We start from the raw sequence: 27,229 nt of genomic DNA on the forward strand, positions 1-27,229 counted from the left end.
TTAGGGATGCTAGAACTGGACTTGTTTTTTCAGGAATGAGATGACATTTCATGCTGGGCCACATGCATACTCTAATCCAGTGTGAGTATTCACACTGAAAAGCAGTTGGCCTGAGTACCACAGCCTACTCTGGGGCAGAGTTACTCTTATCAATTAAGTAAAAATCACTCTTGTTACACTACTTAGTAGCATTTTGTCTAAAGGCTGCTGGCTCTTCTCTGTTGTCCACACAGAGTGAAATGGAACAGATGCATTTGCCATGGGGAGTTGGAGCCTTCTCCACAAATAGGCGCTCACATCAAAGTGTCACAGAAATCTTTCTGGGTGTACCCAGACCTCAGCAGTTTAAATATCATGGGAGAGTAGATGTGCCTTTACCCAGTTTATTTTCTGTTTGGAATTTACCCCTTTGTTTCTGTAAAAACTCCGATAAAGTTTTCAAATACATGATATTGAAAGATTGAACAGTAACTCATTTAATAGTCATTGTATCACAGTTCCCCAAAACCTTTTTGAGATAATTTAATGGCTAAAGTATTTCTGAATTTTTTATTTTATGAGAAAATAAAGAATTTCTCAGACAAGCACAAACTAAAAGAATATAATACTAAAGCTACTGTAAAAGAAATATTGAAAGGTCTTCCCTAAATAGACAAGAAGAAGATATCGGATGGAGGAAATCACAGTTGGAAAGTAATGGCTTAAATAAGACAGTAACAGATCAAAAGGGGAAAAAAAAACTATTTCTGAATTTTTATGCTGGTGTTTATCATTTCTGTTATGTTCATTATTATATCTATTATGTTTACTATGTCTGTTAATTTTTAAGTACATCTTCGGAGTTAAACTTTAGATCAATGACATAATTCACTTCTTTAGTAATCTATATTAGACTTGTATTGACAATCTTAATACAATTTTTTTTTCTGGAGAGAGCAGTGTTGAGAAACCATAGAAAATCTAGAATGAGTGGCTGATTCATGTGGGTCAGTACTTCTACCTACTCTACTTTTTCCTGTTTTAAGTTCTTTTTTGAGTTCAGAATCTCAACTGGAAACATGTAAGAACAATTTCTTTTCCTATTATCTGAGGAAAGCGGTATCTATGAGATCCAGTTAGAACTGAGTCTGGTTTGGTAGAAAACATAATCCAAGGAAATGAGACCCACTATTTTTTCCTGATGTTCCGAAGTCTGTTTTTATACTTATATCCTGATTAAACTCAATGTAGCATATGTGTGAAATTTCTGAAAGAGAAATACAACTGACAGTGGAAACAGAATGAGATTGGTCTTAAATTCAAACACATAGGACCCTAATTTCACATGACATGGGTTTTTATGTACAAAACTGTCCAGAATACCTAAGGCCTCTTTCATTTATTTTTCCTTCAGGGAAACAGTGGAGAGCTGGAATAACGTTTTGAGCCTCTGTTAATTTCATGGGAGATATATATTTTTTAATATCTGAAAATAGGATATCTTGCATCTAATGGATTATACTTACCCTGAATGTGAAGAGTGTGTGTCTGAGTGTGTGCTTGTGAGGGTCTTGAGATAGAGTCCGTGTGTGTGTGTCTGTGTGTGTGTGTGGCTTGGTTTTTAGATAAGGGGAAATCTGAGAAGGTAGTGTATGTGTGCAGCTATGTCTGTTTCCTTTTTTATTTCCCAACACTTCTCAGCTGTCTAATTGGGAGATTGTGTAGAGGCGGTCCTAGCTGTTAGAACCCTTTCTGAGCCCCTTTATAAATAAGAACCAGTACCATGGCATACGTGTAAGCTATCCCCATGCTTATCACATTTTTATTAACCTATATTGCAGTTACCAGATTCATTTATTGGCATCCACCTGCAGACCATAAATTTTATATGCCAGGTAATTTGTCTATCACAGTCATTATTGAACCTCAAGTAGCTAACACTGTATCTGGCGCATAGTACATCCTCAATAAATGAAGAGTGCACGAGTAAAATTCATATATGAATGAAAACATGGGCCACTCCTTTCTCTGTTAGAAACTAAAGGAGTTCTGCCATACAAGTGATTCATAAAAAAAGAAAAAAAAATCAACATGGGCTGGTATCTTTGCAATGAGCACATGATTTGGCAGAGTGACTTTGAAATATATGGAAGCAAAAATTAGCACCCATTGAATACTGAGACACTTCTTTACACATTAAATCTACATGCCAATTTAATTCTATTGAAGCTTACTAATCTATGGTAATGTTTGCTTGCTTAATGAATTACCTATTTCTTCCACTGGGACATATAATCAACTTCCTGTATGGACTTCTGTAGGTTTTAATTTCATGGATAGGTCTAATGGTGTCAAGTTTTTATTTAATATTTTTGCTGCCCCATTTATCAATGAACAATCCATGTTATCTAACCTATATCAAATAATTTTGTTCCCCTAGAACAAACATATTTATTAGAGCTCCTCAGAACCAATGCATAAATTCCAATACATAAATTCATAAATTAGAACTCCTCAGAACCCACAGTTTGTAATAGACTGTATGTAAGTTGTCCAGCAAAGCTAAATTCTATCAGTGGGCACTGACTTATGCCTATCTAAGGTGTTGGTGTTTATGGCACCAACATATGCGAGGATAGGGGTGTTGGCAGAAAGTTGAAGGGAAAATTCTTCCTCCTCAATCCTTACTCTTCATGTAGGATTCTCCTTCTAAGGTCAGAATTATCATGTATGACAGACATAGAGTCAGAAAGTAAATAAACAGGTAATTGACTATCCTGAACTTTTCTGTAATGGGACTGAAAACAGAAGAGCTTCATACATGGTAACTGTGAATAGATGCATTGAAATATTCATAGAAATGTCTTTTATAAGTCCCTAAAAGTACTTTGCAACCTGAGTACTTAGTGAATATGCTTATTTTCAAAGTTTTATTTGTAAGATTTTGTGCAGGGTTGTTTTGTTTGTTTCTGTATGTATCTTTTTGATAAACCAGTGCTCACAGTTCTGTCTTTGACAAGTAATAACTGAAAGTTGGAAAATTGGAGCCCTTTCCTGCAATTCCTCATGCAAACCTGAGATGGGAATATTATAAACGAGCATGGAAATATAGTTAGGAGGTAAGAAGCACAATTAATAAATCTAGTATACTATTGATAAATTGGTTCCTCCCCCTCATATCACCTATTAGTTATTTTTTGGGTTGGAGCATGCTGAAAAACTATGTTGTTATTTCTCGATGTTGTGTTTTTTGGTTTTTCAGCTCTATCTTATTGTTATCTCAGAAAGAAAATTACTTAACATCTCAGAAACTGATTTACAAAATGGGAATGTTAACACTGTACCCACAGGGGTTTCATGAAAATTGAATTACTGTAAGAGTGTGTGTGTGTGTGTGCGCGTATGTGTGTTTGTGTGTGTTTGTATGAGAGAGAGAGACAGAGAGTGACAGAGACTGAGGGAGAGAGACAGAGCAGGAGGGTGAAAAAGTACATCCCTCGGTATCCCTGACACACAGTAAGATGGTAAATGTTCATTTTCCCACACTCCTCCTTTAGATCTGCAGTGGATTTCTTGTGACCATAGCAAATGTATACTCTGGCACTTATTCAGCATTTAGTGAATGTTTGTTTCCTTCTTTTCTATTTTTTATCTTGCTACTCAAGTATGAATGTATGTTCATTCACATATGATAAAGTTAATAAGTATTTATTAATAGCTATGACTTTTATGTGCCAAGAAAATATCTCCAACATCACATTGTTGCTTCAGGAGTGAGCCTGGAATTAGATGCGCATAACCATTGGTCAGAAAATGTAACTCCCTTTACTCTTGCAGGTTTTTGGTGGAGGGGGCTATACCCATGGCACATGGAGGTTCCCAGGCTAGGGGTCTAATCGGAACTACAGCTGCCAGCCACAGCCACAGCCACAGCAACACCAGATCTGACCTGAATCTGCAGCCTACACCACAGCTCACGGCAACGTGGGTTCCTTAACCCACTGAATGAGGCCAGGGATTGAACCTGCATCCTCATGGATGCTAGTCAGATTCGTTTTCACTGAGCCACGATGGGAACTTCTCACACAGTTGTTTTTGATGTAGCTTGTTTTAAATCTGTACAAAAATATATAGATAAGGACTTCGTTAGAAGAAAAGAAGAAATGTTTTCTTTCCTTCTCTTTTTATACCTTTTGTCAACTGAAGGATTCTTATTTTTATCCTCAAGTTTGAATTGGATAGAGTCATAAAATTATATAAATTCCTGCATTTTGTTTGTATGTGTTTTTTTCAAAATCTAATAAAACAAATAATTTAATATGAAAATTATGTATTGGAATGTTGGTTTGTTGGTTAACTGACTAGGAAACAGGAATGAGAATCCCAGAAGCTTTAAAGTTACTTTGGAAACATGACTTTTTATTCTTTATTGAATATGTGACTCCTCTTGGTAAACATTATTAAAGGGATGTTTACCAGAAGTAGTGTCTTTAATCCCAGTTTTGATTGTGTATTTCAATTTTATATGGTATTCTTTTGAAGAACTTTTTTGGTGTGTTTGATCATATTCCTCTAATAATGGCCCCTCTGATGGTTTAAGAACTATTTGTCTTTACCACCCTTGAATCTGGTACTACAAATGACAGGGTCATTATTTTATTACTTTCTGATTCTCTCAATGCTAGGATTTTTAGGAGGGTCAATTTAGGTCCTAAGTTTATTCCACTATTTGTTGCAGAGGCTAGAAAACATTTTAAATGAACATTGCATTTGGATTTTGAATCAGTAACTTCAGACACCATACCATATGTTTTAAGGAGAAGCTGGATTTTCCTTACAATGGTTACATAATGCTATTAGTTTCTTAAAATAAATTAGAGTTAGAAAAGATAAATATAAACACAAAAAGCACTGTGAGGTCTTCAAATGCCATTTAGTTCATTCTTCTGAAAGACTTGCCAAGGTCAACCACAATCCCTTTTGCTACACTTTGTTACTCTGGACCACTCTACAAAAATTTTGAAATCGTATGTTGTATTTGCTCTGAACTTATTACTCACTTAAATATCTCACTGTGCTTTTAAGAGAAAGATGTATCCATGTACCTGTGATACACCTAACCTCTTACTTGGTACTGACTATCTGGCTTTATTTAAAGATAAGCCAAGAGCACTCTGATGTGTATGTAAAGTGAACTAGAATAGATACATTCAAATCTCTATGGGCTTATCTATTTTCAACAGGAATAAAAAGGAATTGTGTTCCTTTCTCACTTGAGAATACTGAGTGTTTACTAGCACCTTTGTTATATCATTAATAAAATGTTTAGGCCAGATTTTGGAAACAATCTATATTTTACTAGAATATTCTTCTTTAAAACTTGTCTTTTAGTAATTTTACTTGGAATTGGATATATGGACTATGGCTATTACAGTTTATTCCGATTTTGCCGTTTTATTCCTATGTACAAGCTGCGTTTTTTTGTTTTCCCCTTGCTTCAGAGAAATGATGCCAAGGTGGTGTTGACCCTTAGCAGCACATAAAGTCTTCATTTTTCAAATTAACACAGGAAAGCAGCCACCATTGTGTTGAAACCGGAGTCAGTTTCCTGTCTTTTGCTAGGACTCTATGATACTGATTATAGCATTTTGATTCTACACATGGCTGTTTCATTCCAGTACAATACTGCCAAGCTCCCCAGCAGCAGCCTAGCTCGCACTGCATAAGCCAGGGCAAAATGATATTATAAAAGCTGGGGCTCTAGAACTAAGGATGAAAAATATTACCATCTGAAAGAGAAGATCATTTTAGTCTTTCTGTTTAGATTTATCCCCAAAGACCATTTGGGATGTTTGATGTACTAAATATAACATACCCGTGACAAATATATTCTTTGGAAGAACTTTTACTTATTTGTTATAATTTGTTTTGGCAAGTTAGAGAGTCAGAGAGACAGAGATTGAATCAAAGAAAATGTAGCCACAATATAATTAGTATTTATAATTCCCAGTCTCCCAGACAGTCAGCATTGTGATGAAGCTAAAGATGTTGCTTGGTGGTTATATATACAATGAGAATTTTTTCCTGTTATTTGTGATAGCTATGGGACGTTTTATTGGAGTGCTCTCTTTCTCCAGCAAATACATATTTTTAAACTTTTACTTGTTTTAATTGTTTGCGTTCTTGGGTACTGACCTGTCACTTCTAATTTTTCATGTAAAAGGTTAATCTATGGAATTTTTCCTCATAGTTATTGAAGCTTTTATAAGAGTGAATAGAGTAAGGTGGTCTTCCTCAAACAATGTGTAAACATTTTGGCAATGCTAGATTACCTTCTTGAATTTAACTTGTCATATTTCCTTAGTGATCCATCTATGTTGAAAATAGGTGAAACATAACATTTAGCTATAGTTCTATGCCTAGAAATCATATATGGTGAGTACACATGACTCTCGATTTAAGCATTCTAGGGACGGTGTTAGACTAGCCTATATATACATAAATATATAAAGTGAATAACGTCAATTATAAATTTGAATTAAGTTCCTAAGTCAGCATGCTGTGATAAGTAAACTCTGATTTTCTGAGTATTAGCATTCTGTGAGAGTATGAATTGAAGCTGGATCTCTGCTAGGTAACATCGTTGACATATATTTTTGAAAGCAGTGCTGCATAACCAGAATGCATTCCAGTTGAATATAAACCCCTTAATGGTAGTGAATTTTTCCTGTTCCTTTGTGTTTTTCCAGTGGCTAAGAGCCATACAATATAAATATATTGAATATAAACAAAAGAAAAGATAGTTAAATGGACTAAGAGATTATACTTTTAAATTCATGCTTGCTGTTATGTAGTATTGCCTTAAAACTTTTTATATAATTATAATAAAAAATAAGAACTGAAATAAGTATCAAAGTGATGCTATATGTACCATAAATCTATTTCACTTCTTTCTAAGCAAAAGGGTCACATATGCCTGGCAGTATATTATTACTTGGCTTTGTTGACAGTTACACACCTTGTTCTGCATTGTTTGTGTGCGTTTTTGCATTCAGTTAGACATGCCTATATTCATAAAATTTGGATTTTATTTTGTAGTGTAAATTATAAAATATGTATAGTTTTTTAAACATTGTTTTTTGTGAAGAAAAGTTTTCCTTCATTCAAGGTGAGGGGATCAGGTGATATTCATAGAGATGTAAACTTTAGAGTTTTATTCGTAATAGGGATAGTTTGCTTTTACATCCACATGCTATCACTAAATTGTAAGTTATATGCTTTGAGCTCTTTCACCAGTGCTTAGTTAATTTTATGTGAGGTTTAGAAGATAACATAGGGAGTATGAAATGCCGTTCTGTTGTTGAGAGCAAATGTCTTTTTTTGTTTTTTCCTCACTGGCAATTTAGATTAAAATTCGAGCAAGTGAATAGGATCATGATTTGCTTTGAGCATCTGTATTTATTCATCTGTAACAAAAATACCTCACTTTAGTGCTCACTTTTAGGTATCTGTTCAGAGTACTTATTTATTGCAATTTCTCTAAGAAAAATGTTGCTTGCAGTGGGTTCTCAGCTTTACCATATGTTTGTTATAATTCTTCATGCAGATAGGTTTAAAAGAAACATACCAGATACCTGAGCAAGTTCTTGCTGACCTATACAATACCTCCAACCTAATAGGTCATATTTCAGTTCCTATGTTTTTGATAAATAGCCTGGCTCTTAAAAGCTCTGTCCGTGGTGCTGAAACCTCTCATGATGTATGAGCATGTCGTGCTGATAAATTCTAATGTCAGCCTCTCTGTGATAGTGATTCATCAGGTTGTAAAATTTGTGTTTGGGAAACACATGGAATTAGCAAGTTTCATATTTTGGTTGTGTTAAAATTAACACAATTTGTCCTTCAGTTTTAAAGAGTTCATAACAATTAACTTCCAACATTGTCAAAAACAGCTAGAATTTACTTAGAAATCGTCAGTGTTGTCACAAAAGCAAATGTCTAGTAGTAACAATTAAATTGATATGACCGAAGTGCTAGAAATGTTTACAGGCCAGTGACATGTTGATAATACGCAGCAAGCTACTGTAAGAAAAGTTAAATACTTGATGATGAATAGATAGAGCAGCAATTAACATGGAAGCCTTGTAGCTTCATAGAGATAAGCAATTTTCCTATACAAAGTAAGGCTTATTGCCTTAGTCTTTTTTTTTTTTTTTTAACTGTGTCAGGATGTTTTCTTTGTACACAAATACATTTGTTTTGCAGGGCTGTGAAGTTTTGTTTTAAATATGACTGAAGCCCTAAACAAATCTTGGTTGTTTTTTTTCAGGTAAAATTCTTGCATTTTCTTTCTAAGAGTCTAAAATAATTCATAATGTTATTAGCACTTCTGTTAAATGATTCTCAACTTTTTTGAGCTCTGTCCTTTAGGTGCCTGAAAAGTAGTCATAGAGAAATCAATTATTTTTTTTTCTTTTATTCTAAATTAGTCTCAGAAGTTTCTCTTTCGTTAGCAAAGCTGTCTTCTTAAATTTCTGTTGAATTCTGGAACTTCTACTATGAATTTATTGTATCTTAAAATTTAAAAATCCCAGCCTTGGGAAAACCCTCATCTCCAAAAATACTAAAATCCATTGTTGTCCTGAGGAAAAGAACCATCCACTTTGATCATAGCAGTCTTTAAGTCAGTTTTGACTAGGTCAGTTGCTATGCGAGCATATAAACCTCTTTCTTTGGGAGTCATGTAGAACATGTTCTTTCTGAGCTGCATTTGCAACATAGAAAATTATTAGATTATTTGCTTGTTAGTAGTGAAGCTCATTAAGTATTTACAGTCACAGCAAGATTTGAAAATTATACCTAGATCATTTGTCCTATTGAAATTTGGCAGTATTTCCTGAAAAGCAAGCAGCCTGATGTTGGTCTACTACCAATTATTAAAATAAGACTTGCAGTTCCTTAGATATTGGATTTACATTATGTGGACTTAATAATGAAATCCACCGCAAAAGCTGCTTGTTAAGAAAATCTGTAAGTGAATATATATCATTCCCTAGAGGATTTCTTTCTGTCAGTAAAGGGTTAAGTACAATATTACTGCCTTTCAAAATTGATAAAGTGCCTTCTAAAATCCATTTTTGTGCATTATAAAAACACTGTTGCATCACCCAGTAAAAATGTCTTACTCTTGATGTTTCAAATTTCATTATAGAAAAACACTTTCTGAAAATATTGTAATTTAAATGATATCTGATCAGATGGTATTTCCCAGAAATTATTCTTTATTTAGAAACAAAAACAAGACAAAAGCAATTAATTTTAATCCAAAATGTATTTTTCCTTATAAAAGAGGTCCACATACTCACTGTGTCTACTCTACAGAATTTGTCCATTTTTATTACACCACGTGTCAATTCAAGTTTATCTGGTCACTGCAAAAAACTCGTGGCTAATATGTGTAATACAACACAGGAGGAGGTATTGCTCAGTTCAACTACTCTTATATACTTAAAAAAAATACAGAAATGTTTTTGTCCACTTTAACGGTAGTCCAGACATAAAAGTTACATGAAAGTTCTAGAAAATGGAATTATTTTATTTGGTTGCCACAGTACCCTTTGAAGCCAGTTAATTAAAATGCTGAACTTGTACATATGTCCATTGGTCAGGAGCAGCACTGATGAAGCTTGAACTTCTTTCTAGAAAGTAAAATTTCTCTGCCTTCTTTAAAAAAGTACCACAGTTTTGAGTTTTTCTTTGAAGTAGATTTAGTTGGTTTCTTTTAGGACATATTTGTTGGCACACCTATAACAGTCGCTTTCACTTCCAATCCTGTGCCTTTTTCTTTGCCTGTTTCCCAGAGGTTGATGAGAGGAGGATAAAGCTCACCGAATGCAAAGGTTGGTTTCTGTAAGTAATTTCTCACGTAGCTATGTCCACCACCATCACAGTTCATTTCTTGAGAGAGACAGCTGAAAAGACATATTACACCAATAATCCCCAGAAAGCCTCCAAGGCAGGCCATAAATGTTGTGGTGTTACTCTTTTCATATCCTTTTTGATCAGGGTCCAAACTTTTGGTGGTGACATTTACACACTGTTTTCTGCTTTTTTGATAGATAGTGGGGATATCAATACAAATCTTATACTCAGTTGATGGGTTCAGATGAGTAAGATTATACACCTTGACATCAGATGGTATTCGAGCACTTTGGGCAGCATGGGCATTTTCAGTCTTGACAAAGGCTGTCCATTTAACACTGGATTTGAGAATTTTAGAACTTGCTTTCCAAGATACCAGAACTGAATGGGCCTGAACATCTTTTATTTTAATATTCAAGGATCCATTGTTATCCCGGGGAAAAGTGCCATCCACTTTGATCATAATAGACTTCAAGTCAGCACCTACCAGGTTAGTTGCTATGCAGGTATATAAACCCCCTTCTGTTGGGGTGATGCCAGTTATATCTAGTGTGCCTTCAGAATGGACATAGAACTTGTCTGTCAGAGTATTAGGCAAGAGTTTTTTGCCAGAAGGTGTTACCCAATAGATTTCAGGCTGTGGCTCTGCAGTAGCTCTGCAGTGTAAGGAAACATAGCTCCCAGCTTCTAAATCCAGATTAGATGGAAAACTTTCAGGAGCTATAAGAGGGAGACAAATTTCCATCATTTCCCTAAAATGCACCTGCCGAACATTCTGGCCTTGGAATTCAGGTGGGTCCACACAAAACAGTGAATCCGGCTCCATAAATCGAATGTTGGTTTTGTTCATATTAATCCAGCGGATGACACAGTCACACCTGATGGGATTGCTGTGAATGCTGATTTCCTTGAGGTTCGGCAGAGACTCAACTGTACCGTGGTACAGGGCACTGAGGGCATTGCTGTTAAGCATGAGTGATTCCAGCTTGGGTAGCCTGAAAAATGCATTGGGGTGAATATAAGACAACCTGGGGTTGTTAGTAGCTTCTATTTTTCTTAAATCTGGCAAGTTATCCACAGCAAGACTGTCGATGGAAATCAACTCAGGCATATTATTTATCCCCAACTCTTTTAAGTGTAGCATATTGCTAAAATCACCCCTCCGTATTCTATTAATGGGATTTTTATTTAGATCCAAAAATTTGAGGTTTACCACTTTTTGAAGGGCAACATGGGGCACTTTAATAAGCCTGTTGTCATAAAAAGAGATGCTTTCTAAGTTTTCAAGTCCAACCAAGGCATTATCTGGTATTTCTGTGAGGTTTATACCAGCTATAACCAGGCTGCGAAGATTGATAAGAGGCTTAAAGTTCATGTCTTTGATTCGGATGATTGGATTTTCCCCTATCATCAGAATCTCCAGATTGGGAAGAGCATCAAACCACTTACTGTTGATCATCTGCAGTCTATTTGAATTGAGATGAAGTCGAAGAAGATTATCTAGGCCAATAAAGGCTCCAGGTGAAATTGTAGAAAGCAAGTTGTGATTAATATAGAGTTCTTGTAAGTTGCTCAGTCCAGACAGACATTTTTCAGGCAGCTCAGTAAGTTTGTTTTCCTCTAGGTACACAGAGAGAAGCTGAGGCATCTTTTTTACATTAATATTGGTGACTGAAGATAAATTGTTTTGTGATAAGTCCAGGCCAGTAAGGTTGACTGGAAAGTCTATGGAGGATTCAATTTTTGCAATATTGTTAGTCTGTAAGAGCAGAATCTGTGTGTCAGCAGGCAATCTGGCTGGGAAATTTAAAAGACCTAAATCATTACAGTCCACTGTTGATGCTTCCACATAAATGGATCTAGGTGTAAACCAGGGCCGGATTTCACATGTACATAATTGTGGGCAATCTGCTTTTTTATCTACAGCTTGTACTAGTGTAGTGATAGCTAGGCCAAGTAGCACATGAATTTTGAGTGGCAGGTCCTTCATCTTAGCTTTCTTCTTCAGAAATTTAATGGGCCCTTAAGGATTCCACGGTCACTGCTAGTAAGATCAGTAAAAGCTGATTGATAAGGAAAATAGTTGCATTTGTCAAATGACGAATGCCATAGAACTGCCGAGTTTCTCTTCATGGAAATAACTGCCAGTGCCACAATTGCATTGTCCAGAAATGTCATGCATATTGAAAAAAAGGTTCCTAGCTCCTTTATGATAGAATTTTGATATACTTTTTGAAGATGGAGTATGTATAAATGGTCACAGGAAATTAAGCAATTCATTTATTTAGGAGGAGAATATTCAAATCCCATGCTTGTTTAGTACTTGCAGGAATAGCAGCATGATGCTCACTATAATAAAATAAAATAGAAAAGAAAAAAAAAAAGAATTAGTCCAAAGGAAAAAAAGGCAATATCCATTAACTAATTGTGGTTATCTTATGTACGATATTCTTAGTTTATAATTCGTTCAGTATGTGTTGATGACTTCATCCTTGTTATGACTGTCTTTAATGGTTACCGGCCCAGACATTGGATAAGTTGAAGAAATGACTTTTCGAAAACCTAAGTTACATTATACATAATGAATTCACTATCAGAATTTTTCTGTTTTTTTAAGCAATCTTTGCTTATACCTTGTAATTTTATTTATTTGTAGTTCTCTTTGACAGTAATAGAGAAAAAAAAAGAAAACCTTTTAGTGATGGCTTTTTAATTTCTCCTAAAACAAAATTTAGAGATTATAAATAAATAATACGGTATAGTTACAATTAAATGAGTTAGCCTGTGATTCCTCAGGTTCCTAGGAGACAACATTTGGAAACAAAATTATGAAATGAACTACAAGTTGTGGTCTTTAGCTGAATTTCCTATTTTCATTCATTCATAGAGTCATTTATTATTCCCTGAGAAGAACCTACATTCCATTAGTCACCTAACAATGAAAAAGTAACTTTATTACATCAGTAAAACAGAAATTTAGATATTCCTTCTTCTAAATGACAACTGGTGTCTTTATGGTAACAATAGGCAACCCCAAATCAAGTTGCAGTTTTGATAGGTACTGTATTATGAATACCACAGGACTGCGGTGAGCTCTCCCTGCGAGTGTGCGGGACAGTTGAAGCATGGTTGGGCTGTTCTTCTGAGATGTCTTGCACACGAGCAGTAATGGTCTGTTGAAAAATCAGCCTGTGAATACTGTTCTTTCATCTCTGTCCAGTATCGACCTTCCTAATAGCATTGTTGACTGACTAAAATAGATGCTTCAGGGACAGAGATATATGTATTTGGAGACATGGTCTCTATAAAGATAAAACGCTTTTGAAATTAAAAGAACTCTTCGTTTCTTTAAACATGTAAAACATTTACAGTCAAAGTCCTACCTCATTTTCCTCTTCCCCTTAAGAGGTGTGATAAAACTGGATCATGAAGTTCACATAACTACTAAGTTATCTTGAATTAGATGTCTTTGCTTTTTTAAAAAATTACTTCATCTACTTGCTGATCTAAATCCCTTCCTTTTAAACTCTTCAGCTATTACTCAGTCTGTTTTAAGTAGGCTCTAAGGCCCTTGTGGAAAGAATTTAATACAAATCCATCTTTCCTGAAGATGCCTTATAAATCTTTGGCCCTCCAGGATCTGAAGTCTCTCCTCTCTTTCTCCATGTTTCTTGTCCTCTGCCATTCTCCTGCACGCAGCCTTCTTTCTGCCAATGGAACTGTGGATGCCTCATATTCTTCTCTCTGCCTGGATTGCCTGTTTCTGTCTTTTAAGTTAGTTCTTGCTCTGTTCAAGCATCACCTCTCTGGGAAGCCTTTCTGTATAACCCCTCCCTGCCAGTTCTTAGCCACCCTCCAACATGGTTCCATGGCCCCAGCACATGCCTCTATCAGAATATTTGCTTGGTTCTCTCCCCAACCAGGCACTCACTTCTTAAGAGCATGAGGCCTGCCTGACTGCATCCCCAGCTCCTGGACATGGTAATTTGAACATAGTAGATGCTCAAGGAACGTTTTTGACAAACTGATACATATACATATATATATATAAGTTGATAAATGTATATATTCATCTTGGCTACCTATAATTTAAGCAGTTTGGTTTACTTTCCTAATTTCAGTATTCAGCTGATTTAACTTGCATAAATCTATTACACAGATTGTGTGTTACTTTTATTACTAAAATCCAAAGATTCAATATGAGTGTCACACAAAAGAACTAGTCTTTAGGGAAAAGTTCATTGGGTATTTTATCTTAGTTGATTCTTTAATGTATTCAGTCAACACTGAATGAACACCTTTTATGTGCCAGTAATTGGGTTAATAGTTGGAGGATAAAAAGGTGACTTGGATATGATCTCTTCTCTCATAAGTTTTCAGTCTTTTGGGGGGGACACAAGTGAACAGATGGTCACAATTCAATGTCAGAGCTGAAATGGGAGCACATAGAAGAGGCACCTGGAGACAACTTAAAATAGAAATCTGTTGCCTCTCTATTCTCAAATGAAGCAAAGGCCTGGGTACAAAGTCCAAATTCATTTCTGCATGTTTCCATAAATCACTCAGTTGCAAGTTGAGATACAATTTCCGCTGAGTAATCAGTTAGTTCCATTTTCTCAAGCAGAGCAAAGAGATGCCCATATTCTCCTATTCTCCTCCATGTTAACCAGAAATGTTAAAGGTGAACATTCTTTTTTTTGGGATATTAACCTAATAATGCCCCCTTTTAAAAAAAAATCTTGTATTTAATTTATATTTATGTTTAATTAGAAACTCTTTTCTGACCTTGGTTTTTCATTTCGACATAGCCATGTGCCAGAAACAACCATATTTGAACTACATATATTCTGGAAGCTTTTGAAAATGAGGAGAGTTCTTAAAGTGGTGAACAAATGCAAATGTAATTTCTTCTGTCCATATGAAGGAATTGTCAATATGGGAAGCAAAACAGATGATATGTAAATTTTGCCTTTCTTGATTGTAATATTGATTTTTTTTCTCATGTCTTTGGAAGTGATTATGATAATTTCACTAATGGATTATCTGGCATGGATCATTTGCAGGATAGTAAGGAAGTAATAATATCTTTCATCTTAGTATTGGATTGTTTCAAAGCCCTGTTTCATTCATTGTTTATTTTATATTAATAATGACCTTAAAAAGATTGGAGAGGGACTTTAATCCCCATTTTTGGGGGTAAGGTTACCGAGGCCCAACTGCCCAAAATCACACAAGTATTAATTGATGAGGTGAAATTAGAACCCAGGTTTTATCTTTAGGCCTGCAGCTCTTTCTAGGAAGCCACATCCCATACATATGTAGAGATGTGATGAAATCACTTTAACAGAAAGGTAGTGTAGTGTAGTGATTTATTTCTTAGGAAGGGCTGGCATCCCCTTTGTCTTCAGCTTTTCAAATTTAAAAAAATTAATTTTATCAATCTGTTAATAGTGACTGGGGTGTGATTCACACTAACCAAACTCACAAGGGTGAAAACCCAAGTGCTATTACAGTACCATGAAAATTACGACTATCAAGAGAGTACTGATACCTGAATCTTCTGGCCAGTGCTTTTGCTCTATTTTTAAAATGTGCTTGGAAATACAAGTTATGAATAGTAGTTTGTGAATGTAGAATCAGAGGCAGGGAAGATATGTTAGAGTCCTTAATTATCATTGTCATCAGAAATGAGAGCCTGACACACTTGCTTTAGTGAAGAGCGTATGGTCAGGAAAACAGGAGCTCTCGAGTCTCATGGCCCTTAGCATGACCTCAGTCCCCAAATACCTATGCTGGGGAGCTTTTCCTGGATTCATTCTTGGTCATCTCTCACCTGTGTCATGATAGTCATTTGGTTACAGTTCTTTTTTCCCTTATTGGGCATAATTATTAGTATATTATTGCTAGACATTAGATTATTATACTATTTCCTTATTAGATATGAGTATTAGATTATTTTCTTACTAGATTTTGAGATGATTATGTTTAGGATCAATGTTCAGGTTACTTTTGACTTGGTTATTAGTACATTTGATTGGTTGCTTAGCATCTAGGCCAATATACAGGTCATTAAAAAAATGTTTGCTCAATGATAACTTACAATTATGATTGTGTATAATTTGTTGGATGATAGCATATGAAATAGTAATAAAAATGACTTTTTTCCTTACATAACTTACAATAAACAACATGGAAAAAGATATGCCCCCAGAATTTTGCAGAATTTTTTGCTTATTATTTAATGGTTAAAAAAATTGAAGTATCCCTGTTATACTGCAAATGAATGGGTGTAAAGTAAATGCCATGTAGAGCTCTTCTTTAAAATAAAGTAAGCCATGCACAAGTAAAACTTAATGACAGTGGATGCATTTTCATTAAATGATTTCCTGTTGTTAAGGCACACATTCATATAGGTGGTCATATTAAGCAGCTAAGAACCAACCCGTAATTAACACTTGTTCTTTTCTGTTGTTTTTTCATGTAACTATTTTATAAAGTCATTTTGGATCCTCTTTTATTTTTCAAGGCAAGAGAATCTCTCATATATTAAAGCAAAATAAGTTATAATTGAATATTATACAAGTTCAGAAGATACTATTAATGAAATGTCACTAGGAATGAAAACCGACGTCTCAATGAAATGTATTCTATAAAGGCTCTTTTAAATGACTTGAATGAATGACTCATACGAGTTCACAGTCAGCCCTTATTAGAACTTATCATCTATCTACTTTTTCCACCCATTTGTCCATTTGATTTTTCAGTAAATATTTGCTGAGAGCCTACTGCATCAGTCACTGTGCTTTCATTTCTATTCTTTATAAGATTTTAGAAAGCCTTATAAAGGCTAAATATGACTTTTTAAATATTTTTAAATAGGAAAGGATAAACATGATTTTTTTCTTTCACAGAGTATAATTTGGCAGTGAACATAAGACTTTTAGTTTTTAGGGGTGGATTCAAAAAACTTATTTTCTTTTTAAATTTAAAAAGCATTTTAAGATGGGGAATTTATCTAATGCATATGTCTTTCTCTGCTTTCTGAATTTTTCTCACAGTATCTTTAATTTTTTTGTTGGCTTCCTCATGTAGATTTTGCCTGAGGGAGAGTCAAAGGTTTGAAGTGTTATATATGTTTAAATTAAACAAATAATATGTGCATAATTAGACTGAGGCCAGCAGCATGAAACCTCCCAGTTTATGCCATTAGAAAGAAAGTGATTTTAAGAATCCTCATATCTTATGATTTTTTTAATGCCTATGGACATGCATAACTTTAGATTTATTTAATGTAAAAATAGAAATCATTTCCAGATATAATTATATGTGGGTCTTTTGAGAGCAAAGGCTACTTTTCTTTTGATTAAAAGATTTTTAGCTTCTTCTGTTTTTCTGTTTATGAAACCTTGCCCAGACACCTCCTTTTTGGCAGGTACTGTTGCAGCCACTGGAAACTCAGTGATAAATAAGATGAAATACCTGTTCACCAAGTTCTCAGTTATTGAAGGAGTAAATAGCAGAGGATGCTGCACAGTAGAGTTGACTTGTTATAATAATAGTATGTGCACTGCCTTGTGGATGCACAAAGGAAGAGGAATGCTTAGTTCTATCTGTCCAGCAGAAGCAACCTGAATGTTCTGTGTTCTTTTATGATGCTTATAAAATCAACTGAAGTAGTAGGGAAACACGTGGGCAAGAAGATTTAAAATCCACTATCTTTCAGATGAGTTTTTGCAATCCTAAAGCATAAGAACAAAGTGTAGCTTCTTCCCTGTACCTCATTATGTGTATTATAAAGACTACAGAGTCTGAAGAAGAGAAACATTTGGATGCTGAAGTTCAAAAATTGTTAAAGATAGGAGGTTGCTATGGCTACATTAAAGCCCAGTTTTTCCTTTTCTTCTATAGCAAATTGCTAGCTAAGTTCATTTGTATAAAGAACTTACATTCTATTCTCCCATTATCTGACTTTATATTCCTTTGTTGTAAGATTCAGTCTTTCTTCAATTCTAATTGAAGGTTCTGTATCCCAAAGGCATTGTTGTGGTATGCTAAATGCATCCCTATAAAAGGCTATTCTTTTTCCCTTGGGGAATTTTTATTTTCCATTTTTCAAAACTTATTAACTGTTTAAAGTTGTATGCCACCTTTCAGAGAATGGATAATGGTGACTATTTAGAATAGTTTAATGAATCCTACTTAAAATATTTATCTGTTCATAAAAAATTGATATGGGGTAGAAATTTTGCTCTGCGTTATGAATCATGGGTCAGGTTTACTAGGTTTTGTGACTGTAGACAGGACACTTCACTTTCCTGTGCCTCAAGTTATCAGTCATTAACATTTAGAAATTAGTTACATGATCATTAAAGTCTCTTACCTTCTAAACATGTATGAAACTGCTGTGAACATGAAAGGTGTTTTAAAAGATGTCTAAAAAATAGCTGTGGGTAAGCTGACTTACACTGTTTTAACGATTGCATTTAATTGATCACTAGCCTATATTTAGTACTATACTCCTATGTCATAAATACGTTAGGGTCCCTGAGTTTTAGTCATTATGGGGCTTTTAGATGCTATCAGATGAATTGCCATTATTCCTATTTCATTCTATGTTTATATCTAGTGGTAGTAAATGAGGAAGATAGTTACTTGATTCATCATATTATAGCAAACTAACTACTGGGTAAGTAAATTGCCTGGGTCAGGTCCCTTGATGGAGTAAATGGACCAAAAGTGAGTTGCCAGTAACTATTAATATTGACATATAAATAGTATATCCAATATGATTATTTTTTATCAATTTGAAAGAGATGAATTTTTATAATATCAAAGTTTCAGCCACCTGAGTAAATTTAGTATCATACAAATTAACATATTTTTGATGACAAAGAAATTTTTAGCTAGAAATGGGCATACAGAGCTATCGATTATCAACCCCGTCTCAATTTTGAGGCCCTTTGTTGAAATAAAGTCTCACCTAGATTCTCAGTAAGTCAAACGTAGGAAAGCTCTCTTCTGGTTAATAGATCCTTAACATGGGAGATGGGATGGTGGAGGAGAGTGTAGCATCAGGAAAGATCTAGATGGTACCCAGCTTGGCCTTCTTGCCCACACTCTTCTTGAAAGGGCTGCAAAGACCTTAGTTTTCTGAACCATTTGTCCATTTCCATCCTCTCATAGAAATGAGGTGATGGGGGCCCCCAGGTGAAATGACTCATTCAAAGTGGTTCATACTAGAGGAGTGTTAAAAATTTAGAGAGGACTTTAGGCTTTCTTTCTAAGGCAAATTCCCCTGTTATCTCAGTCTAAAGGCCTGCCCCAGCATCTGTTCCCCTTGGCCTGGAATCAATCCTAACTGGCCCCCTCTCCTTTCAAGGTGGGAAGAATCCTTAAGTGTGGTCTGATAGCACTCAACTCTGTGGGAAGTATTAGTTGCATGAGGAGAGGGGCGGGCACGAAGGAAGTGTTCGGGGGAGGGTGGGTGTGGCAGGAGCAGTTAGTAACAATACATCAATGGCAAACTTGCCTTGTGTAGAGACCAGTGGTCTCCTGCCTCTTGTGAGTTCTCGCAGGTCATCTCTTTCCGTAGACGCTAATATCATCTTTAATTTTCACATGTGGCCAAAAAGTTAAGTCTTGCTATTCGACAGTCCTTCAGATTCAGATCCCCTTATTTCGCCTCTAAATCCTGTAAACCACTGTTAAATTAATTAAACAAGGAGGCCATTAACTGATAGGCCGCCACAGCATTAGAGTCCTATGTAAGCAAACTGAAATCTAAGTCTGTAAATGCCTCAAGGTCACAAGATCAAAATGCTGAGGACAACCATTCGCAAACAGCCAACCAGGTTTCAAGCTTCAGCCAGTCAATAATTCCCTTTCTTTGCTACCCCATTTTCTCTATCAAAGCCTCTTCCTGGGCTCCTGCCAGTGGAGCCTCTTAGCCACATTCACTTTGGCTTTACTCTCTTCAGATTGGTTTTTGCTCAAATAAACATGTTAAATCTTAGTATTCCTCGGTTTATCTTTCACTACCACCAAACTCTACTTCCTCTGACGTGTTTATTAGCATAACACCACTTATCTTACTAACTATGCGGACAGTTACTTCCTACAACAGGCTGAGTCCACTGGGTTTTGTTGTTTGTGTCTTCTTCTCCGACAGAAAAGTTTTTCTCAGATGGAATTGAAAACGCAGTTAAGCGTTGCAGAAGGGGAACTAGAATAAGAAAATCTGTTTTCTAGGCCTAGTTTTGCTGGGCGATTCAGATACATCGCATTGCTCTCTGAGTCTTAGTTTCCCATAAAATGTAGGGTTTGGACGTAATTTTCACTATTACTTCCAAATTGATTATTAATGTTCTAGGAAATTCCATAAAGATTTATTTTTGTTGTTGTTTTGTTTTTTTGTGGGTTTTTTTTCCCCCTCTCTCTCTCTTTTTTTTCTTTTTGCCATTTCTTGGGCCACTCCCATGGCATATGGAGGTTCCCAGGCTAGGGGTCGAATTGGAGTTGCAGCCGCCGGCCTACACCAGAGCCACAGCAACGCAGAATCCGAGCCGCGTCTGCAACCTGCACCACAGCTCACGGCAACGCCAGATCCTTATCCCACTGAGCAAGGCCAGGGGTCAAACCTGCAACCTCATAGACACTAGTCAGGTTTGTTACCACTGAGCCACTCCGGGAACTCCAAGATTTCTTACAGTCAGTAATGTAGAGCCTCTGTTTTTTTGAGTAAGCTTGTTTTTGTTATTGTACTGAATTTACATACTAAAATATATGCAATGAATACCAATACATTTAATGTATACCATCTTTGAGAATGGTTTCCTTAGAAATTTTGAGATACTCAAATCAGATATTTTGCGATTCTCAAACTGGCTAAATTCTCTTTTATCATTATGATAGGAATAGCTATAGGTAAAAAGAAAAGATTAGGGGAGATCTGATACTATCTTACGTCCTTATTATATGCAGAACATTCTATTTGAACAGAAACTATTAGTGCAGCTCTTATCAAGTTATGTACTATTTTCAACCCTCATGAAACGAGGCTCAGCTGACTCCCTTAGATTAAAATGTAGGCCTTGGAATGAATTTCTTTTAGAGAAACCAGGAGTAACTTAAATAGCACAATTCCCTTTTTTTTTTTTTTTTCCTCCCAAATCTTAAAATATGCTTTGGCCAGATTTTGAGGGAGTCTTTGGACTTTTTATCTTTTTCCTTCTGCTGTTTTCAGAATTTGGGGCTTGCGCTATGTGGGGAGATCCATAGGGATTAAGTAAAATAGGATCAGTATAGTTTTCTTGAAAAAATAATTCCAAATATGGCACCCCCAAACAGCAGATTTGTGGAAGCTCGTTACAGCACAGCTACAGTCAGGAGGGGTAACTTGTGGTACAAAAATTCCTCATTTATAATTTTCTTTTAGAGGGTGGGGAGTGCCATCTGAGTCTCAGGAGTGTTTCACTCTGGTGCCTGATGTCTGCAGACTTATGCATTGCCAGCTTCTTGTAATCGTGTCATTTCTCATTGTGAAAAGAATTCTGATTTGTATTTACTTTTAATTACAGTTTTTGCTCAACTGAGCACTTCATTAATAGCATGATATTTGAAGTTGATTTTTGTACATAATTAGCAAATGATATTTGCTATACAAATGATATTTCTAAGCCAGAACTTGTTCTGCCTATTTATGCTTGTACTTCTTCTGTGAGACTCATTCCATGTATTGAGGAACGTTGATTTATAATGTAGCATAACAGTACTTCTCTCAATATTGTGTGAGAACCAATGGAATTTGATTGCCTGATTTGCTTTTTTAACTTCCTTTTTGTCATTCCCTTGTTATTTAGCATTTGTATAGTCCCAAGTGTAGGTGTCTGTGGGGAAAATCATTCATTTATGCATTAACCTTAACATTCACTCCTCTTAGATTGATGTATAATCATCTTATTTCCCAAGTTGGAAAATAGATTAATGGAAAATTAGCTTCAGGTTTTAGTTGAACCATAGATCTCTCTTGGGGTGATTAATAGTAGTTGAGCATCAGGGTATTGTGAAAACTTTCAGACCCAAGAACTAGGAGACCTCATGACCATGAGGGACTTTGTTTTTATAATGAGAGGCCCCTTCAAGTGCTATAATTACATAATGTTTTGCAATAATCTTAAAATAAGATCAGAAGTGCTTCAATGTATTTTCTGAGCAAACATATTACTGAACAGATACTGATGGCATTTACATGGAGAGTTGATATTTTCAGGTTTCATCATGTTTATTCACATGTTTTACAAGTGAATAAACATATTACTGAACAGATACTGATGGCATTTACATGGAGAGTTGATGATATTTTCAGGTTTCATCATGTTTATTCACATGTTTTACAAGTGTGTCAAACTATAGTCTATAAATAGGGTAGTAATTTTACTAAGAATCAGAAGTAATCTATAAAATGATTCTTATGATCTGAGTAATTCACAGCAAATCTGGATTTTTTTTTTTAACTCGTAGGTCAGGAACAATTTATATTTGTATAAAAATAATTACTCTCTTTGCAAAATGTGTATGTGCATACACACGTGTGTTAGTTCAGAAAATGCCCATTGTGATTTAATAAAGTTGTATACTCCCATATCCCATTTGTTCCTATCAGTAGATATTTTGGGTAACTGATTTAGTTTAGGCATTGATTTGTATTTGAATATTTTCATGTGGGTAGAGAAGACAAGTCTTCCTAAATAAACTTTCCTTTTTCTCTTGATACTTTCATTTCCTAAAAGCTTGTTCTTGCTCTCCAGTTCTAATTTATTAGTGAAGTTAGTGCAGTGGGATGATGTGTAAATGATGCCATCCTTTTCTCTCTAGAGGCATTTCCAGCTACATTTGGACAGTTGCTAGAGGCTAGCAACTCCTGTGATTGTATGACGTGAGAAATACTTGGAGATCCTGTTGTGGCGCAGTGGTAACAAATCCCACCAGTATCCTGAGGATGTGGATTCGATCCCTGGCCTCACTCAGTGGGTTCAGGATCTGGCATTGCCATGAGCTGTGGTGTAGTTCACGTATGCGGCTTGAATCTGGCATTGCTGTGGCTGTGGCATAATCTGGCAGTTACAGTTCTAATTCGACCCCTAGCTTGGGAACTTCCATATGCCATGGGTGCAGCCCTAAAAAGCAAAATAAACAAACACAACAAAAAAGAAATACTTATATGGTGCCTTGCAGTACAATGATTTGAAAATGCATGTCTGATAAAGATGTGCTTTCAATTAATTACCCTTCATTTCAGATGAAAACATTGGGGGTCATTTTCTAGATAATTCAAGAAATTTTTAAGTATTTTTCTTCTTCATTGGAAGGCAGCCAAATCCCCTAACCTAAGTCTTTGAAGTCTCCATTTCAGAAGACCGTCCATCTCCCTGGTGTAGTTAAAAGAAATACAGAGTGAGTCCAGCTTGAGCTGATCCTGTGGACCAGGTGCATGTATGCTGCCCTGGGCCTTCTGATCACAAGCACTGCTGTCCCTGGGGTCTTATACCTGGGAGGACATGATAGGCATATAAACCATCCCCACCAGAAAAAAAAAAAAAGTGTGATCTATATTTATTGCCTCAAGTACAAGTAAATGCTTTCATAGTGATCTCAGGAGGGTTGGTTTTTTGAAGCAGAGACATGCCCTAAAAGGATGGCAGGAAAAAGATTTTCATCATGTTTGTGTTCTTTCATTAGCTCAGTTAGGCAGAACAGAAAGTCGGTTTGTAAAGAAGATAAGGAAGCCTCTGAACAGGAGTCCAATGATGTACTACAGCTAGAGAATGAAGAATATTTTGGTTGCAATATTATTACAGAAAACACAGCATCACATTTCAGCAAAGAGTATTCCTCTGACAAGAACTCAGAGTGCACGATCCCTGGGTAGTTCAGCTTCTGTTCTGCATTCAATAAAATAATTGGTTTTCATTGCTATTAAACAAAACAGCATGAATACAAGTGTTTCGTATTTTCACTAAGAATTTTGAAAATAAAGCATGCTTTGAAAGGAATTGAAATGAGCTCCTATGGTCAAATGATTTCTTCAAATGCAGTGAACAAGGGGATGAATCATAGCACCACATTTCGGGTGTGTCAAGGGTCAGTGCTTGTCTGCCATGACTGCAATGATGGATGATGCTTTCTGTGACTGTAACTGAGGGATAATTTGATAATACAGATACGGTCTGTATTATTAGTTCCTTATAATGAGTGTGGAGTTGCTTGTCTATTTTCATTTACAAAGCAAACTAGATTTCCCTCATGCTCTACGACTTCTCCCTTATACTCTTGTCAAACTGTTTAAGACCACAGTGCTGTATTTGAGTCCAGGGGCTACAAGACAGATTTCAAAACAGAGCAATAATAGAAACCCAACTGAAAGCTTGCAAAACCCTTTCCGAATTTGGTTTTGAGTTTCAAAAGTAGCCATCTAAACAAGGTATGGGGAGAGGGGTTCACACCTGTGCCCATGTTTGTGCATCTTTCATTAAGAAGAAGCTCATTACTGCATGGGCCAGGGGCTCTTTCTCTAACCTCGTGTGGACAAATGATTATCATGAGATGACATGGCTGTACTTTGAGAAAGCCTAAAGGAGCAGACAGGGTTAGTTCGTGATATACCGCTAAGACAGTGAAGCTTTATTACTTAACTCATGTGTAGAAATAAAAAGTACTATATGACACTTAAAGCTTTAAGTTTCCTTCTTCCTGTCACTTATAACCACTGAACTTTCCAGGAGCCTCCCAAGAGCTCTTTACTTGGCATTAATTATGTAGGACTACCGGAAGTGAACAACCTCGCAAGATTTGGTTGCCTAAAACCTTGAATTTATTTAAAATGATTATCGACACAGGGGACACAATTTGATTCACATCATTACCTACTCATCATGGGCTTTATGATGTATTCTACTTTAATAAGTTTCCAGTAATGTCTAACCACCATACCATTTAAGGGTTAGGCTGCATTTGGGTAATGAATGGTGGATATGAGGTGCCCCAAAACACTGACATAAAAAAAGGAAATAAGTTCCCGTCGTGGTGCAGTGGTTAACGAATCCGACTAGGAACCATGAGGTTGCGGGTTCGGTCCCTGCCCTTGCTCAGTGGGTTAACGATCCGGCGTTGCCGTGAGCTGTGGTGTAGGTTGCAGATGCGGCTCGGATCCCGAGTTGCTCTGGCTCTGGCGTAGGCCGGTGGCTACAGCTCCGATTCAACCCCTAGCCTGGGAACCTCCATATGCTGCGGGAGCGGCCCAAGAAATAGCAACAACAACAACAACAGCAATAACAACAACAAAAAAGACAAAAAAAAAAAGGAAATAAGTGTTACCTTTAAGTAGTGAGCAGAAAGGATCAAAGTTAAAGGAGAAAGAGTAAATGGACACATCTTTGAAAGGGAAAGTAGTACAATTTGTGATGCCTACAAATTTTAATTTTACATTAATGGGCAATATAGTTCCTTGCTAACATATCTTCTCTTACAACAGGTACCTCACAAAGAGCTTGGGCAATACGCCAACTTATGCATCTTTTTTTGAGGTTGTACTTTAGCTAAAGAACCAGTCCTGGAAAGGATTCTAAATATTAATTGAGAGAAAGGGTTCTTTCAAAGCAAAGTTGTAAATTTGCATCCACTTTACACTTAAAAGCCCAGTGTTCATCTCATGTATAGGTTAAGTGAAAAACTAGGTGACACATCATCTGTTTAGAAGAATTTCTTAATGATAAACTCCATAGAAAATTTAGTAATACACTTCAAACTATCATTTTAGGCTAAGAAAAGCAAATAGTTTTGCATTGTGTTATAGAAGCTTCACAGGGTAGGATTTAATATGTTTTAAATTTTTTTTAAAATGACTTTTATTTTTTCTATTAGTTGGTTTACAGTGTTCTGTCAGTCTTCTACTGTACAACAAAGTGACCCAGTCACACATACATATTTACATTCTTTTCCTCACATTATCCTCCATCATGCTCCATCGCAAGTGACTAGATATAGTTCCCAGTGCTATACAGCAGGACCTCATTGCTTATCCATAATTTTGATTGCTGGATTTGAGTTATGAGAAGACACTTTCCCTTCACAGAGTTGCATGCTTCAAAATCTAGAATCCTTTAAATTTTACCAGGGACATACACCAAAATTTACTATTCCCATGTGCCCAAAGAGAATTATTTTGTAAAGTAAGTTTTTTACTTGTGTACTTATGTAATTTTCTACCTGTGTTGTAGAAATAGCTCATATTGCTCAGCTAAGAATTATTTAACATTAATTGCATGCTATGGAGCAGCTTTTTTTGAGGCTTGAGAGTTTTTTGTATTCCATATATGTGTGTGTATATATATATTTTTTTAATTAATTAATTAATTTATTTTTTGCCTTTTTTTAGGGCCACACCTGCTGCGTATGGAGGTTCCCAGGCTAGGGGTCTAATCGGAGCTACAGCCTATGCCACAGCCACAGCAATGCCAGATCAAAGCCGCGTCTGCGACCTACACCATGGCTCATGGCAATGCCGGATCCTTAACCCACTGAGCAAGGCCAGGGATCAAACCCGCAACCTCATGGTTCCTGGTCGGATTCATTTCCGCTGAGCCACAACAGGAACTCCCATATGTATATTTTTCATATCACACTTACATTTTAGATATTTTCTTCAAGTATAGCCATGTGGTAAATCTAGATCAAATCACTAGGGAGTCAGAGTTTAGATCCAAATGCAAATAGAATAAATTTTGTGCGATCTGCAGCACATGCCACTGGTTAGTAAGATATCTTTGTGATTATCTTTGGTATTGCATATGATTTCTTGGAAGGTATGGTTTTGTTTCAGTGAATGAAAACTACCCTCAAAATATGAGAAGAAAACTGTGTCAGGGTGATGAAAAATATGGAGTTGAAAATTCTAGTTTTAATGACTGATTCCTAGCAATTGTGTGGAGAAGCATAGATTGAAAAAGTATGTAATTTTCTCTAATATGAACTTAATTCCAATATTCATGGATGGATAAGGTCTTTGATGCTTTACTTACACGTTCATGTTTTACCATAGTCCTGATCCTAGCAATTCTTCAAGGACCTTATAATTTCCATGGATTTTTAAATTTCTTGTCATATACATAATAACAGCAATAAATAAGAAAAAGAACGAAAGCAATGGCAGTCGTAGTATTACATTGCAGGAAAAATGACATTTTCATACATGTCCTTATTTGATTCCCAGAATAATTCTGTCAGCATGTTCTATTTTACCCACTTAGCAGGTGAGTGAGGCTCAGAGAGACTT

General features: G+C 35.9%; 2 protein-coding genes across 5 annotated transcripts in view; one reads left to right on the plus strand and one right to left on the minus strand.

Annotated features, from left to right (window-relative positions):
* Positions 1 to 27,229, plus strand: part of IMMP2L (inner mitochondrial membrane peptidase subunit 2) — a 916,780-nt gene that overhangs the window by 410,397 nt on the left and 479,154 nt on the right. The window lies entirely within an intron of this gene.
* Positions 9,292 to 27,229, minus strand: part of LRRN3 (leucine rich repeat neuronal 3) — a 39,924-nt gene continuing 21,986 nt past the window's right edge. The window contains exon 2 of the mRNA XM_047763794.1: positions 9,292 to 12,249. Within this exon, the coding sequence (XP_047619750.1) occupies positions 9,761 to 11,890 (2,130 nt within the window). The 5' untranslated portion in view covers positions 11,891 to 12,249 and the 3' untranslated portion in view covers positions 9,292 to 9,760. The remainder of the gene's footprint in view (positions 12,250 to 27,229) is intronic.

Source organism: Phacochoerus africanus, chromosome 16 (genome assembly GCF_016906955.1).
Source record: "Phacochoerus africanus isolate WHEZ1 chromosome 16, ROS_Pafr_v1, whole genome shotgun sequence".
In the NCBI taxonomy this organism is placed as follows: Eukaryota; Metazoa; Chordata; class Mammalia; order Artiodactyla; family Suidae; genus Phacochoerus; species Phacochoerus africanus.